At 38.0% G+C, this 17,617-nt stretch overlaps 1 protein-coding gene and 1 long non-coding RNA gene across 2 annotated transcripts in view; one reads left to right on the plus strand and one right to left on the minus strand.

The window, feature by feature from the left end:
- The window catches only part of CALCR (calcitonin receptor), a 63,567-nt gene extending 50,455 nt beyond the window's left edge, over positions 1–13,112 (minus strand). Inside the window, exons 1-3 of the mRNA XM_048213109.2 lie at positions 13,062–13,112; positions 6,265–6,421; positions 3,639–3,749 (exon numbers count right to left, since the gene is read on the minus strand). Of these exons, the coding sequence (XP_048069066.1) occupies positions 3,639–3,749; positions 6,265–6,421; positions 13,062–13,112 (319 nt within the window). The remainder of the gene's footprint in view (positions 1–3,638; positions 3,750–6,264; positions 6,422–13,061) is intronic.
- Positions 1–17,617, plus strand: part of LOC125281116 (uncharacterized) — a 190,068-nt gene that overhangs the window by 54,532 nt on the left and 117,919 nt on the right. The window lies entirely within an intron of this gene.

Genomic DNA, 17,617 nt, shown 5'->3' on the forward strand with positions numbered 1-17,617 from the left:
TTAAGCAATGATGATTCTAATAGGTTGTGTGAAAACATCTTTTCCTTGAAAAATGTGTTTTTTCAGCCTCTTGAAATAATTGTTGGAGTACAGTGTGGAATACATATAAACAAATCTACAGTTTTAAGTTTGAATCTCGTGTTTAGTTTGGTAGTACCTGTTTCAGTCATACAATGAAAAATTTTGAATTACACTTAAAAATTGCCAAAGATAAAAGAATTTTCATACTAGCTGTTAGCATATTGATTGACTAAGCAGAACTACTGATAGAAAATTATTTTAAAAATTATCAGACCTCAGTGGTATTTCAGACAAGTTTTTTTACACGAATTGTTTTTTACGTGAATTGTTTTACAGATTCTCTGGCCCAATCCCCAGAAATTCAAATTTGCTTATCTGAAGAGATAACCAGGAATCAGCATTTTAAAAATCAGCAATTCCAAAGGGTATCAGGGTTGAGAATCATGGTCCTAAACCGTATGTTGACCTTCTTGACTCTGTGCCAGTAAAGTTCAACATTAAGGGCATCGCCTTAAATACATCCTTGTTAAGTGTGCTTTTTACTTTTTAGCATATTCCTTCAGGCTACCAGCCTTTTTTGAATTTCAATGCTGTTATTCCCTCTATCATGACCTGTCTTTTACCCAACACTTCCTCTAAAATGAAATCTCTGTCATTTCATTAAACTGTTGTGTTTATCATTAAAATATAGTGTTGGGTCAATGGTAAAATCCTAACCAATTTAAGTTTGTTGATACAGGTATTTTCAAGATGTGTTTTTCTTTTGAAGCGTATCTGTCCCCCACTTGAGAGGGTTCTTTCTAAAAATCAGGCTGAGAAGATGGATCTATGCCTGGAAATCCCTGTTTTGCTGACCAAAAACTTGCCCTTTAGTTAGTGATTATAGTCACTTTGGCAAGAGCCCGTTGCTGCTTCGGAATGGCCTTGTAGCCTCTATTGCAGAAAAGCTCTTTATGCCAATCAAGTTATCTCTAAAGTAGTTGTCAAGTCAAGATGAATGAAGCATCATTTATTGGGAAGAGTCATTAAAGCCAGAAAGCTGATCATCAAACAGCATTCAGTTAGAGTTTACAGGAAAGTAGGGCTGAGCAGGGCAGGGCTGAGTAGCCCTTCTCGTTGCACAATGAAAATTTTCAGAAGTGGCTGGCCTGAACTGGTTTTTAAAGTAGCCCCCCCCCCCCTCTCATTTTCATTATCTCTGTCTTACTGGGGTGGAACTTTGGATCTCATCCTTGTTGGGAGCACCAAAGCATCTCTTAAACACTGACACGGGGTAGACTAATTTCTCTGCTCTAATCTGGATTCCGGAAATTTCTTGTCTAGATTTTACCATTTGACGATTGTTTTCTCACTTTCAGTCTATGTGCAGTAACCTCTTGTCATTCATAGTCAGTGAGCAAACGTAAAGAGATGGGCTGGTTGACCCTGAAAGGTGGTAGAAACTCTGACCAAACAACTCTTGGAAAAATCTGAAAGTCAAGGTTAGTTTTTCATAGTTAGTTTTTCATAGCATGAAACAAACACTGATTCCTCTCTTCAAGATGCTATTTCTAGTCCAGACCAGATAATTCAATGAAGATCCGTCTTGTCAGAACCTTGGCATTCCCTTCCACTGACTGAATCTTCTCTCTTCCATGGAACCACTTCCAAAAGGATACTGAAGGAAGGAGGAAAATGAGCACTGTGGGGTGTGGAGGGATTACTGTGTTCCGTTGTATCACATCTTGTTGGAGGAGGTCTAGAGCTCGAGATGGAATGATCTGCTTACCTGGGTCCTGGCCCACGGCCAGCCAGTTCAACATCTGGAGCCACTTAAACACTCAGCAGCCTCAGGCTCACTCCACTCTCAGCAACAAACCCCGCCTGCTAACCAGGGCTTAAGTGGTGTGCCTGTAGCTTACTTTCAGCATCTGGGTCTCTTTTATAACTAAGATTAAGTGCTCCCTTTTCAGCATCTTAATCTCAGTCAATATTTCAATGGGACAGATTTTCTATCTAGTTTCTTGGAACAGAGTTTTTCTGGCCCCAACACCTGTGGTCCCTGAGGCTAGGTGGCTACTGCTTTTTACCCCTCTGGTACCCACATTCCTCCGTTGTCTGGATCAGTCTCATCTGATGCTGTGTTCCACCTCCTACTGGCATAGCTACTTGGTATATTGCTTGAGCTTTTCTGGTATCCGCCACTCTCTTATTTGGACTTCCTTTATTACTTAACACATTTTCATCTTGGCTGCACATTTTGTCACAAGCAGAACTTTAAAAGATCCTCATGCCCAGGTTATACTCCCAACTAATTAATTCAGAATGTCTGGGGTGGTACCAGGCATCAGGATTTTGTTAAGCTTCCAAGGTTCTTAGCCAAGTTGAGAATCACTCACTACTAACACCTATCCAAATCCATTCCACTGACCCCCGTGTGTCTAGTCTCTGGACTGAGGCTGTTACACCAACTCAAATATCTCTTTACACATTCCTCGCTTTGCTTTTGACCACTAACCACTGAGCCTCTTGGATCCCAGACCTCAAATTTATTTGGATAGCTGATGTTTCTGAGATACATCCCATCAGCCCCCTAGGTTCTTACCTACTCCACTTGGTAGCTGGTACTCCTAGACCTTTACCCTGCCTACGTACACATCCTAATCCAACTTCCAATTATACCAGTGTGGCTAGACTGAGGCCTGAAGGAAAAACACGTCTTCCTTAGGAAGTTCTAAAAGTACTTCAATCTGCACAAGTGTGTGTGGGGATTTAGAAATACTGTTTCTCAAATGCTTTTCCAAGACTGTTGATAAAGAGAGGGTTAGGTAAGAGCTCCAGAGACTTGGTTCACTTGCAATTTTGTGTCAAATATTGTGTGAGTATATAAATTTAGATAATATATATGAAAATGTTTTAAAAAGTAAAAAATGATACTCAATAAGAAGTATTCCTATGTTATGTTTATAACTAAAATCAATTTGGTGTCACTTATTTACCTAACACACATTTGTTGACTGCTCGTGTTGTGCAGGGCGTGGAACTGGATGTTCGTATGATCCATTCATTATAACATTTGTCTTATTTACGGAACATATATTAATAATCTACTGTTGGAACAGAAATCTAGCAAGTGTCTACAGTTACTACTTTCTGACTTAGTTCCCTTTACACATGACAGTTTTATATAACTTTCAATGTTATCTAAAATTTCCATTGTGCGTGCCTTATCAGTCCAGTATACCCAAAGTCTAGACCAAATATTTGCGTAAGTTACCAAATGTGTGACAGTTGAAAACTGAAAAACAACATTTAAGTAAAACTTCACACAGTTAAAAAAATTCATTTAAAATTTTAATAAAATTTAATATTAAATATTTAAAATATATAAAAAATTAACTTTCATTTAGAATTGAAGACCAATGTGCACAATGGACCAGTAATGTGACCTAAAAAATAAGGAGCGCTTGAAATATTTGTACAACTCGGTGATATTTCAAGTAAGGAAATGCTTCAGAAAGTGCTGAAACATGTAGAGAGTATGATTAGACAGGTATCTTTTAAATCTGATTTTCTTCAGAACCATTAAAGTTCTAAAAGCTTCATAGCAAAATATGAAATAAAAAGAAGTATTTTACCTGATGGATCAAAGTCTGGAAAATAATCTGGGCAGTACTGCTGGGACAATACTCCAGCCGGTGTATCATCCCAGCATAGCCATCCATCCCAGGTGCGGTTGCAATATGGACCTGATGATTCAGGAAGAAATTAATATTGATGTTGGAAAAAGTTGCAGAATCATCAGCAGGATTTAACAGTGTTCAATAGGATCTAACTACTTAATAGTTATTCTGGAGATCTCTCCGTGCATATGGAAATATTAAAAAGAACAGCAGCAGCAACAAAATAAAGATATTAACTTTACCAACTCGAAATCAAATTTAATTTTTATAGGGTTTTCTCCATTTGCTCTTTAAAAGACATACATGTCATCTGTATGGAATCTTTCCTCCAAAATCTTTCCTTTAAAATATCTCCAGAAATGCTGCAAAGAAATCTTGTGAAAGTAAATGCAGTATCACCCCTGGATAAGAGGCTTACTTTAAAAAAACTATATGGCTTTAGAATATATAGATCCTACTAACCATTAACCTTAAAAAGGGTTGCCTAGGATGGCTCTATTCTTTTTTTTTTCCTTAAGATTTATTTATTTATTTGAGAGAGAGAGAGAGAGAGAGAAAGCACGCACAAAAGCAGGGGGAGAGGAAGAGGGGGAAGGAGAGAGAAAATCCTTAAGCAGACTCCCTGCTGACTGTGATGCTCCATCCCAGGACCCTGAGGTCATGACCTGAGCAGAAATCAAGAGTCAGATGCTTAACCGACTGAGCCATCCTGGTGTCCCTTGGATAATTCTATTTTTAATCCAAGGATTTAAAATTAAAATTCCTATTGGAGATGCATTTGTAGACAGTTAATAGATTATGTATAAAACTAGTCTTATTATTTTAGAATCACACTTTCTTAGTGGCTAAAATAATGCTCGGTTTGAGCAGTTTTTGTATTTACCAGCATTGGCTCCAAGTAGTTTCTCACGCCTTTCAAAATTTAATTTACCCTAAAACATAAGGTACGATTTGCCTCTATAAGTCTATTCAAAAGAATAAGCCTCAGGCTTTGAAGTCAGAAGGAAGAAAAGAAAAGAAAAGAAAAGAAAAGAAAAGAAAAGAAAAGAAAAGAAAAGAAAAAGAAAAAGAAAGGAAGAAAGAAAGAAAGAAAAAGAATGAAAGGAAGAAAGAAAGAAAGAGAAAGAGAGAAGAAAGAAAGAAAGAAAGGAAAGGAAAGAAAAGAAAGAAAAGAAAGGAAAGGAAAAAAAAGAAGGAAGGAAGGAAGGAAGGAAAGAAAAGGAAAGGAGGAAGGGAGGAAGGGAGGAAGGAAGGGGGGATAGAAAGAAAATAATAGAAAAGGGAAAAAAGATTTAAAAAAAAAGAAAAAGAAAAGAAAAAAGAAATCTTAAAATAATGATCATAGTACAAAAGTTCAACCTCCCAAAATGATTAAGACTGAAGTGAAGGAGGCTGCTCTCACTTCACCTCTGAAAATAAATTTTATTTCTGTTGTTTCATTTGCTTCAGAGGAATGGTTTGTCTTTGGGCAGACCTGCATCTAACAACTTTTCAGGTTCTTAAAAAACACTGAAACTACTCCAGACGGAAGAATAACATGTATCTGTCTTTTAATTATCTTAACTTTTGTTTAAAGGAAAATGCTAAAAATAGGAACTAGAAATTAAAACTTTAACTATTTGAAGGCAAACCATGTGTAGAAATAGAATATACTTAAACAATATTCCACCCTACCAAGCGGTGTTATCTTAGAATATACAAGGGTGGGGGTGCCTGGGTGGCGCAGTCGTTAAGCATCTGCCTTCGGCTCAGGGTGTGATCCCGGTGTTCTGGGATCGAGCCCCACATCAGGCTCCTCTGCTGGAAGCCTGCTTCTCCTTCTCCCACTCCCCCTGCTTGTGTTCCCTCTCTCGCTGGCTGTCTCTCTCTGTCAAATAAATAAATAAAATCTTAAAAAAAAAAAAAGAATATACAAGGGTGTACACGATCTTGTTGGGACTTTTCAAATGCTTCAGGGGAGAGGGGAGAGAACTGAAATCGATGTAGTGATGTTTGGCCATCTCATAGTCTTCTATAGCTAATAGAATGTGCTTGGCCCTGAAAATATTTCAACAGTCACATAGAGTATTTTAGAGAAGGTGATAGATATACAATGCGTGCCTAGGAGAGAGCTTTTACTAATTCCTCTGGGAACTGGGGTTAGAAAAGAGGAAGGAATAGCAGGAGTTGGCAACCCATTGACAGTTAAGGGAAGATACTGCCTAGTTAACCCAACCGAGACAGGGTTTTGACAGGATTCACCTGAGGCTAATTCTCTGCCCACTATTTTCCATTTCCCTTCCTGCCATTTTCCAGTTCCTCTCCATCACAGCCCTGTATTGTTCCTCCTTGCCAGGTGTGAATACTGAGTTATTGTAGTAATTTTGTCATAGGTGCAGCCGTTAGCCCAAAACCAGTTGGGTAAACTTGGGCAAAGAAAGTAGACATGTCTCCAGCATGAAATACACAAACATACCATAGTTTGAAAACCACTGTTAAAAATGCTGGCATATTAAAATTAGTCAACACATATTTATCCATGGAAGAAAGTAAGCCTTTAATGATGTTTGCAACACATATTTGCATACATCCTTCTTTTTACCTTCTCCTTGGTATGGGGGTAACTGCTGCATGCGGTCATAGCATTTGTACTGCGCATCCGACATTTTCTTTCGTCCTAGGACGTACAGAAATGGCTCGGACTCCATATTGGGAGGATAGGTGTTATTTGAAGTGGCAGGAAGAATTGGGGTTGGGTGCTGTATTAAAAAGAAAAGTCAGTTACTTATACAGAGCAGGAATGGGTATATACGGAAATAAATGAAACAATCAAAAAGTTTGAAAACATTTTCCTTCATGAGCAACAATTACAAATTACAAATTATCCTACGAATGTAGGATATTTTTCTTCATAACTAAAAAGTATATTTATATTTCATTTACAATTTCTACCTACAAATTTCATATTTACATGCATTCCATTCACTACTGAAAATGTATAGCCCCCACCCAAACTCATGCACCTCTTTATCATATAAGATTGTTTTAATTTTATTATCACGGTAAAGTTTAGAAGTAAACAAAACAAATAAGCTAATTTCCAAAAAATACTAACATTAAATCAATTTTGCCTTCTTTGGAACTTCTAATAATCATGAGTCACACTATTAAAAACAGATATATTAGCGCACTAAATAAGATTTTATATTAGATTATTTCAGCTTTTTAAAAATCTGTGCTTAGATTATGTACACTGCCAAAAATTCACCTCAATTATTCCACAGAACAAACAAAATCTCTTCTTCTGAGATATTCTGTGTTGGATGATTGGCCTTAATATCTTTAAATTGGTTTCATCAGCAGATGACCTACACACGGTAATTTATTTTCGCTGCTGAAAAACCAATGTAAATCTTAAATATTTCTCCAAGCGCTTCTGCATTTTTGATACAGGTGGACATTGGTCATGATCACTACCTAACACATCATCCTAAATTGTGTTTACCTAGATTCCAGTCTCTTTTGTGGCCATGATGTTTTTGGTGGTGCCTGAATCTGTGATTCTCTATATCCATGTTCTGCATAGAGACTTTATTCAGAGAAGACTGCAAGCTTCAGCCTGCACTAACTTTTCTTCTTCTGATTAAGAACACTCTCTGCTTTCTTTCTATCACACCTGTTAAGAACACTTTTTATTTGGCTTTACTCTGTCTAAATTATTCTAAGATTAAAGTTTCCCCAAATATATCAATGGCAGAAATAGTGTTATGTACTTTTCTCTATGCCTCACAGTCTCTAAAACAAACTCATTTTTATTAAGTTGACCTGTATACATCAGGCTACTCATAGTAGAACTGCAGTGTTTTCCAGTGCATGTCATTGTGTAGAGGGGGCATCCTGTCCTCTAAGATGGCATGGCGCTAAAAGCTAAACTGTACAATGCATGATACAACAACCAGTCAGAACAGACAGAGGGCATAGAGCAAGAACGGTCAGGGACAACTACAGATACAAGGTCGAATGAGATTTGGACTTCGAGTGCCTGCACAGACAGAGGAGAGGGAAGGCTTTCTGGATGGAGGGAAAGGAATGCGTCTAAGTCCCAGAGGCAGCAAATGGCATGTGTGAGACACTGTAAGGAAACCATCCTTCCTAGAGGGGAGCATTTTGGGGGATTAGTAAGAAATGGAGTCAAGGAAAATCAGGTAATACAGAGCCCTGAGAAAATGAATACAAAGTGAGTGGTGCAATGAAAGGCTCAATACATTTTAGCTAATGTTATTACAACATGACAGTAAAATAAAGATGTCACGCAGGTTTTTGACCAGTGAAGTTTGCGAAAGGAGACTGTTAGTAAAATTCATGTGGTGGGCATCAGACATCCACAGGTCAGAGCTGGGGAGGGAGCCAGGAAGCCGAAGGCATGGACTAGATCACTGCATGCAGGGGGAGCAGGGAAGCACAGCCCTCAGCACTTTCTCAGATAAGAAAAACATGTATTTGAATATAGGAAAGGAGAACAGTGATAGTCAAATAGCTCTGATATTTTAACCCATATAATGGAAAACAATGGGAGTGCCCTGAGAAGGGAGAAGTTGGGAAAGGAAAACCTTACTGGGGGAAGAAAGTGAATTCTCTTTTGTGCTTGTTTTGAAGGTGCCAGCAAGCCATCTAAGTAGAAATTGCTTACAAACAGAAGAGGGTGAATACTTAACTACTGTTGTAACTCTAGATGGATACTTACTGTGAATATAGCTGACACTACTCTTTAAATATTAGGATTATTTCTAACTTTAATGCCTCTTGAATGTATGATAATGAAAAGAGAAATTAATGTACTGACAGAAATTATTTAAAATGTACAAATCCTTTACCAATGTAGTTGAACATCATTCTGTTGTCATATGACCCTTTCTTACTCGTTTTAAGACCAATCGGCAAATAGTCATTGAAACTAGTAAGTCAAGCATTATGCTAGAAGCTGAGGAAACAGTGCTGAATAAAACAAGCATAGATCCTGCCCTCATGGAGCTTACAGACTAACAAGAAAGACCGACATTATAAAATATTTCCTGACACCAGAAATTGTGAATGGTAAAGAATCATCAATTACTGAATGCTCAGATATTCCTTCAGGAATTGGAATGTGGTTTGGGAGTAAAAAAACACATTTTTTTGAAGAGATTTCATGTTAAGGCTTCATTTTGGATCGTACGAGCCTACATTTGTACGAATGCACGTGTCTATGTGTGTTTTAATAATCTCACTACAGATCACATAATCATGGTCTTTAATAGATCACTGTGTCCTCACAATGAGAGATATTAATTATAGGCTAAACTTGTGCATCTATTTTAGATTTCTTGTGGCTCCATTCTTAGAATCTTTCATTGACATGAGAATTATCATTTGTTATATTACTTATTTCTGGGCCATTTTCTCACCATATTCAAATCAAATTAGAAGATGGAATGTGATGTCTTAGATAAATATTTATATTTTAGATATTAGGGACTATTTTAAGTTTGTCATTCCTTCCAGAAGTAACATTCTGAATTCCATCTTTAAATGGACTGGGCAGCCAGTTAAGAAATGTTCCTGGGAGCCATGGGGAGGCATTATGTGCAAAGATATCAAGAGGAAAACCCTGTGCTCATATTTTCAATTACAGCATTATTTGTTTTAATGCAGTTTTAACATCAGTAACAGTACAGATACGACCATCTGAAAGAGCAGGTGTAGTTCATGCAGACGATAGTAGCGTCAATCTGATCATTCTTGCAATATTGAAACAAACTCCAGTGAACTTGGTTTGGAGCCTGGTTCAATAGAGATTGTTTCAACACTGAAGGAATGAGAAATTAGAACTTCTGTCGTAGATGAGCCATAGTGATCTGAGTCCGCTCCTTGTCTGGTTCGTGTGTGAGCACTGATGATGGAATTTTTCCAGTGGTAACTGAATGTTTCAGGGACTTTCTTCTGAAAATAACATACACATTGAGGCATTCTGTCTATGTATGTGGACATAGGTAACTATTTTATATATTATTATATATTATATATATATAAAATATTATATATTATATATATATAAAATTCCAATAATGGAATTACTACTGCTTGAAAATAATATTTATACAAATTTCATAAAGTTCATTGAACATATAAACTTTTTTGCTGATGATTTCATACCAATAAAAATAGCTAGTGAGGTGGTATAGTTTTCAGCAATATAGAAGCCAAATAGAAGCATAGTGGTTAGATAAGACTACCAAGCAATGTGAAAGACTTAAAAATATTTTACTTGTCATAAGTATTATGCTTATATTATATATTTGGGGGGGCGTAAATAAATATTTTATGCTCACATGAGGATAGAGATGAGATATTGAGAGCACATTGCTTTTGTGGATAAAGATTGGTGTTCAAAGCTTTGCATACAAGCCATCTTACATGATTTTTCCAAAGCAAAACAAAAAACAGCCCCTTAATTGTTGTCCTATGTAGCAGTTTAGCCGCCGTATATGTGATGTCACTCCTAAAGGTGCAAGTAAATGGCGCCACACATACGACCACCAAGCTGCCACCAATACCTGTAGTCCTCAGCTGAAACACCACTGGTTCTTTCAGGTAATAAATAATTTGCTTCCCACATGCCAGGTACTGTTCTAGGTGCTGGAGATGCATCAGTGAACAAGACTGGCAAGATCCCTGCCCTCATGGGGCTTACAGTCTAGGTTTTGTGCACACTAATCATGGAGTCCAGTGGAAGCAATCTGGGTTGAATGGTCATGTAGTCAAGCAATTCCTACTTTGATGTAAGACAACCAGCCTACTTTTGGGTTACAGGTGGTTTCTAGAAGCACAGAGACAAAATAATGACAGGACTGTTCTGTGCAGAACTTTAAGGAATTGTCCATCTCTGCACTGCTTTAAACCTAATGAATGTGGGAACCCATGCTACAGTGCTGAAGGGAAAGATTCCTAATGATTGCCACGGACAGAACTGCTCTAAAAGGAACATGATTCTAGAATCCACAAATTGATATAACCAACAGGATTTCCTTAATACTGACAATGTAGATGTTGGAATTATTTGTAGTTTTCAGTTACTTATACTTTTCAAAATAATGAAGGATAAAATAGAACTTTGTAAAGTGTTAACCCTGGTTCTTCCAGGTAGGATCAGATGGTTGGTGTCCTACGTACTTTCTACTCAAGCATTATATAAACAACAAAACTGCTGCATAATGATAAACTCTAAGCAAAGAAGGGAATACAACTTAGTTAACAACAAAATGCTTCTCAGAAAAATCTAGTTTTTGTACGTCCATCCTCATCATCGTTGTTACAATTATCCTCATCACTACATTTTTGAGTGTTCACTATGTGCCAAGCACTGTTCTAAGCTTACTGTGTTACTGCAGATAAGGGAGAGGAAGTGAGTGGGTGGTTTTGCTCAATGTAGATTGAGGCTCATGGAATGTGGTGACAAACTGATACTTTAAAGAGTGTTTGGAAATCAGGTTGGTAGAATTCAACAAATATACTCATAGTGGTTTTTCACACTAATGTATTTAAGAAGTAATATTGTATAGTAATTAAAATCAATATCACTTTTTCAAAAAATTTAATTTTCTTGGAGGAGTATCCATGTGGAACACAGTGAATGTTTTAGAAGGAAACTGACATATCAAAAAATTTTTATGGAAAAATTCTCCAAATCAAATATATGCTCCAAATACAGGATAGAGAAGCAAATTTCTGTTTGTCACAGCAAAGAGAACACAAAGCCACTCAAGTGCCCTGTGCAGTATGTTTGCTAGCAAAGAGATGCCCACAAACCATAAAACATTTCTGTCCATGGCTCAAATATATGAAATTCTTTTAATGTCTGAATTTTAAGATATATTGGGTAAAAGTTTTGAATAGAATTGATTTACTTTAGTTTTTTAACGCATCAAAAATGATCTGTAGTCTTTGTAGTCTTTGTGGTAGTACTCAAATGCTCTTATTCATACCTAGTAAGTTACTATAGCTTTTCTTCTGTCTAATGTAATTATATGGTTTATGAAATAAACTTATTTAGAAATATTTACATGTAATTGATCACACAGGATTTAATTTAAGCTCTAAAAATAACAATATCAATTACAAATAGAATATACCGCTATTTCTGCAACTATAGAATCTCATATAAGGCTTGGGCCTTTAGAGACAAAATAAAATATGCTAGTAGTTACTACAATATTTTTGTTTAAGTGTTTTTGTTATATTTACAATGACATGAAGTTACCTACATTTCCAAATACTGGATTACTTTTAGCAAATTATACTGTATTTTATCCAAAGATTAAAATAATATGACAATATTACATAATAAAATAGACTATATTCAATATCCAAGTAGATACAGAAGGGCTACGTTAACAATCATACCCATAAACCATTTATTTGATGTATAACATTACAAAATAAAAATTCCCTTAAAAATGAGATGAACATTTTTAGAATATTAGTAATATTTTCCCCTGAATAATGTTAAAAGAAATAGTTTATGCAAACTTGTAAGCCTATGACTACTCATCGATTAATAATGTAAATCCTGGAACCCTGGGCAAGTTTTGTTTGGGTGAATATAATAATATCAGGTACTGACTGATTTTTATTGCCTTATAATTCACTGGCCAATGTTGTTCTGATGAGCTAGAAAGGATAAGGATCAAGACAACTCCTAATTTATTTATGTAAAATTTACTCATCTCTCTTTCATGTGTTGTTGAAGCTGATATGATGGTGGGTTAGCAAAAACACAAACAGACAGGCCCCAGCAGTATTTTCTAAGATAATTGCAGTTCTGACTACTTGCTAACCATTTAGGAATAAAACAATATAAAATCACATAAATTGAACATGATTGAAAAGGTTAGAGAAAGAGTAATGGAGTGACATTGGTCTGTTAAGACTTAAGATTCTTAGTTTTTTTGAGAGATGCATTTAAAATCAATAACCTGACTGAAACAGTTCAGATGTTTGAAAAAGACAGAAGCCCAGAAACTGTGTTTCAAATCCACCTGTCTAACACAAAAAACATTTTACCCAAGAACATCATTAACCTTCCATGTTAATTTCCGGATAATTAACTTGAGATATCTCAAGTTAATGGTAAATTTTTGTAAACAGAGCTCACATTTTTCAGTGAAACATAACACTAATCTAAATTGTGAAACTTCAGAGCAGGGATCCGTTAACAAAATATCAAGGAAATGATAGTTTTGAGGAACTTTTGGCTTATGGAACTTAGCTTTGGCAAGATGTCTACCCTTGCAAATGCCCATTCAATCATACGCTCTATTTCAGCATTCCTGATTAATGTAGCTTAAATGATGTTTTACTTACATTTAGAAAGATGAAGAGTACCAAGCACCGGCGCGTCAGTGTGAACTTCATTTTTGGTTTTTGAAGATGATCTTCTAAGTCCTAGAAAAATATACAAGTAACAGAGACATTTACATTAATAAATACAGCTTTAATATTGCCTATAGTCAATTTCTTTTTCTTGTCTTTCTATTTGACTGGGAGAGGACCATGCCCCAAGACACCCTACATAAAATTCATGTACATAAGCAATATGCTGGTGATGTAAATGCAGTTCAATGTTCCATTGCCCTTCCTTTCAGCCAGGAACGACTGCTGTCTGGTTGTTGTCTAAAGTCCTCCTAGTAAGAAATTCCGGAGCCATCTTTCCATATCAGGACCAAAATAAAGGATTCAGAGAAATCAAGAGCAACCAACATGGACTTCAGTTACCACAAGGCATCAGTAAAACTGCTGAAAATTTCAGTGGAAACATCCACAAAGAAATCGCTTCACTGGACATGAACAAATACAATCTATTATTTGTGAAGGATTGTTAGTCATGCCCTCTAGGTAATTTAAGACCAACTTTGGGGGCGTTCCAAGATGGCGGAGGAGCAGGAGACCTAAAGATCGTCTGGTCCCAGGAATTCAGCGAGAGAGCTACCAAACCATTCTGAATACCTGTGAACACAACTGGAGAACGAAGAAAAGAGTAGCAGAAACTCTATGAACAGACAAGCGACCACTTTCTGCAAGGAGAAGAAAAGATGGCGGAGGAGTAGGAGACCCTTTCTCAGTTGGTCCCGAGTCAAGCAGGATATGTACCAGAGCATCCTGAAAACCCACGGAATCAGCCTGAGACGCAGGAAGATACGTCTGGATCTCTACAAACAAACATCTCCAGCGCTGAATATTGAGGTACAAAACGGGGAGCCGTGAAACCGCACACAGATATCGAAAGATAAACAGAAGGGGGAGGGAGCCGCCGCGCTTGGGCACCGGGAAGCAGTAGTCACTTGCACTGGGGAGCGGGCCGGACTCTCAGACCGGCATCCGGGAGAGAGCAGACTGAGACCGTGAGCCCGGGAACGCACGCGACCAGACTGAAAACCGGAGCTCTGGAGTGCTCATTGGAACCCGACTAAAACTGGGAGCTCGGGAGTGCGTGCGTGTCCAAACTGAAAACCGGAGCTCCAGAGCACACATGAACTGAAACAGGGAGCTCGGGAGTGCACGCGGGAACTGGGGGCGGCTGGCGGTGTTAGAAGCACAAAGAACAGAGGCTCGCGGGCCCTGGAAGTGAGGGCTGGGACACCGGGTGTGGAGCGCACATCCTGGGTGGATGCAGGGTTTTTAGCAGCACTGACAGAAACAGAGTTAAAGTGGCCAAGAGAGCTCGGTGGAGAGCTGACTGCGATCTCTCTGTTCTGAGACAGAGGCTAGGGTTCGGCCACTGCTGCTCTGACTCTCAGAAGAGCCACAGAAAACTGCCAGGGAAAGCCGCCAGAGAACAAAAGCCCGGAAATAGCAGCTCACAGTGTGCCCATCCCCATCCCCCCTCACAGGGGATGGGATAACTCTACCCAAACAGGGTTGCCTGAATATCAGCGCGGCAGGCCCCTCCCCAAGAAGGCAGGCTGAAAAATAAAGAAGCCGACATCCCTAAGTTCCCTATAAAACAAATGCACACTGCCTGTGTCCTGGTCAATAATTTGGGCTCTGGGCATCCCCACAACCTCTCTTCATCAGAATGATGAGGAGGAGAAATCCCCCCCCAGCAAAGAAAAGATAATGAGTCTGTGGCCTCTTCCACAGAACTGATGGATATGGATATAACCAAATTGTCAGAAATGGAGTTCAGAGTAACAAAGGTCAAGATGATGTGTAGGCTTGAAAAAACTATTAATGAAAATATTAACGAGAATATAAAATCTCTAAGGGCAGAAATGAGAGCGAGTCTGGCAGAAATTAAAAATGCTATGAATCAAATGCAGTCTAAACTAGATGCTCTGACAGCCAGGGTAAATGAGGCAGAAGAACAAATTAGTGAATTGGAGAATGGGATGGTAGAAGAGAAAGTTAAAACAGAAACAGAAAAATGTAGATTACGGGAGATTACTGACTCACTGAAACGTTCCAATGTCAGAATCACAGGCATCCCTGAGGGGTTGGAGAAAGAAAGAGATCTAGAAGAGATATTTGAACAAATTGTAGCTGAGAACTTCCCTAATCTAGCAAAGGAAACAAGCATCTGTGTCCAAGAAGCAGAGAGGACCCCTCCCAAGATCAGTGAGAACAGACCTACACCACGTCATGTCATAGTGCAATTCGTGAATATTAGATCCAAGGATACAGTATTGAAAGCAGCCAGGGGGAAGAAAATCCTTACATACAGAGGGAAAAATAGCAGAATAACGTCAGACCTGTCTACACAGACCTGGCAGGCCAGGAAGGGTTGGCAGGGTATTTTCAAAGCTCTATCAAAGAAGAACATGCAGCCAAGGATCCTTTATCCAGCAAGGCTTTCGTTCAGAATTGATGGAGAGATAAGGACTTCCAGGATTGGCAGAAACTGAAGGAATTCATAACCACCAAACCAGCCCAACATGAGATATTAAGGGGGCTTCTATAAAAGTAAAAAGGCCCCAAGAGTGATACAGAACAGAAATTTACAATCTATAGAAACAAAGACTTCACAGGAAACATGACATCATTAAAATCATATCTCTCGATAATCACTCTCAACCTGAATGACTTAAATGCTCCCATAAAACGCCACAGGGTTGCAGATTGGATAAAAAGACATGACCCATCCATTTGCTGTCTACAAGAGACTCATTTTGAACCTAAAGATACATCCAGACTGAAAGTGAAGGGATGGAAAACCATTTTTCATGCCAATGGACCTCAAAAGAAAGCTGGGATAGCAATTCTTATATCAGACAGATTAGATTTTAAACTAAAGACTGTAGTTAGAGATATAGGAGGACACTATATTATTCTTAAAGGATGTATCCAACAAGTGGATATGACAATTATAAATATCTATGCCCCCAACAGGGGAGCAGCTAAATACAGAAGCCAACTCTTAACCAGAATAAAGAGACATGTAGATAATAATACGTTAATAGTAGGGGACCTCAACACTCTGCTCTCAGCAATAGACAGATCACCTAAGCAGAAAATCAACAAAGAAACAAGAGCTTTGAATGACATACTGGACCAGATGGACCTCATAGATATATACAGAACACTACACCCCAGAACAATAGAATACTCATTCTTTTCAAATGCACATGGAACTTTCTCCAGAATAGACCATATACTGGGTCACAAAACAGGTCTCAACCGATACCAAAAGACTGAGATTATTCCCCACATATTCTCAGACCACAATGCTTTGAAACTGGAATTCAATCACAAGGAAAAATTTGGAAGAAACTCAAACACTTGGAAACTAAGAACCATCCTGCTCAAAAATGATTGGGTAAACCAGGAAATTAAAAATCAGTTTAAACAATCTCTGGAGACCAATGAGAATGAAAACACATCGGTCCAAAACCTGTGGGACACTGCAAAGGTGGTCCTAAGGGGAAAATACATAGCCATCCAAGCCTCACTCAAAAGAATAGAAAAATCTAAAATGCAGTTATTATATTCTCACCTCAAGAAGCTGGAGCTGGAACAGAAGAACAGGCCTAACCCATGCACGAGAAGGCAGGTGATCAAGATTAGAGCAGAGATCAATGAATTAGAAACCAGGAGCACAGTAGAGCAGATCAACAGAACTAGAAGCTGGTTCTTTGAAAGAGTAAATAAGATCAATAAGCCACTGGCCAGACTTATTCAAAAGAATAGAGAAAGGACCCAAGTTAATAAAATTATGAATGAAAGGGGAGAGATCACAACCAACACCAATGAAACAGGAAGGCTCATTAGAAACTTTTATCAACAGCTTTATGCCAATAAATTAAACAACCTGGAAGAAATGGATACCTTCCTGGAAACCTATAAACTACCAAGACTGAAACAGGAAGTAATTGATTATTTCAACAGACCGATTAATTATGAAGAGATTGAAGCAGTGATCAAAAACCTCCCCCAAAATAAGAGTCCAGGGCCTGACAGATTCCCCGGAGAATTCTACCAAACATTCAAAGAAGAAATAATACCTATTCTCCTGAAGCCGTTTCAAAAAATAGAAACAGAAGGAAAACTACCAAACTCATTCTATGAGGCCAGTATTACCTTGATCTCCAAACCAGGCAAAGACCCCATCAAAAAAGGAGAATTACAGACCGATTTCCCTGATGAATATGGACACCAAAATTCTCAACAAGATCCTAGCTAATGGGATCCAACAGTACATTAAAAGGATTATCCATCAAGACCAAGTGGGATTCATCCCTGGGATGCAAGGGTGGTTCAACATTCACAAATCGATCAGTGTGATAGATCATATCAACAAGAAAAGAGTCAAGAACCATATGATCCTCTCAATTGATGCAGAAAAAGCATTTGACAAAATACAGCATCCTTTCCTGATTAAAATACTTCAGAGTGTTGGGATAGAGGGTACATTCCTCAATTTCATA

The sequence above is a fragment of the Ursus arctos genome, unplaced genomic scaffold (assembly GCF_023065955.2).
Source record: "Ursus arctos isolate Adak ecotype North America unplaced genomic scaffold, UrsArc2.0 scaffold_3, whole genome shotgun sequence".
Classification (NCBI taxonomy): Eukaryota; Metazoa; Chordata; class Mammalia; order Carnivora; family Ursidae; genus Ursus; species Ursus arctos.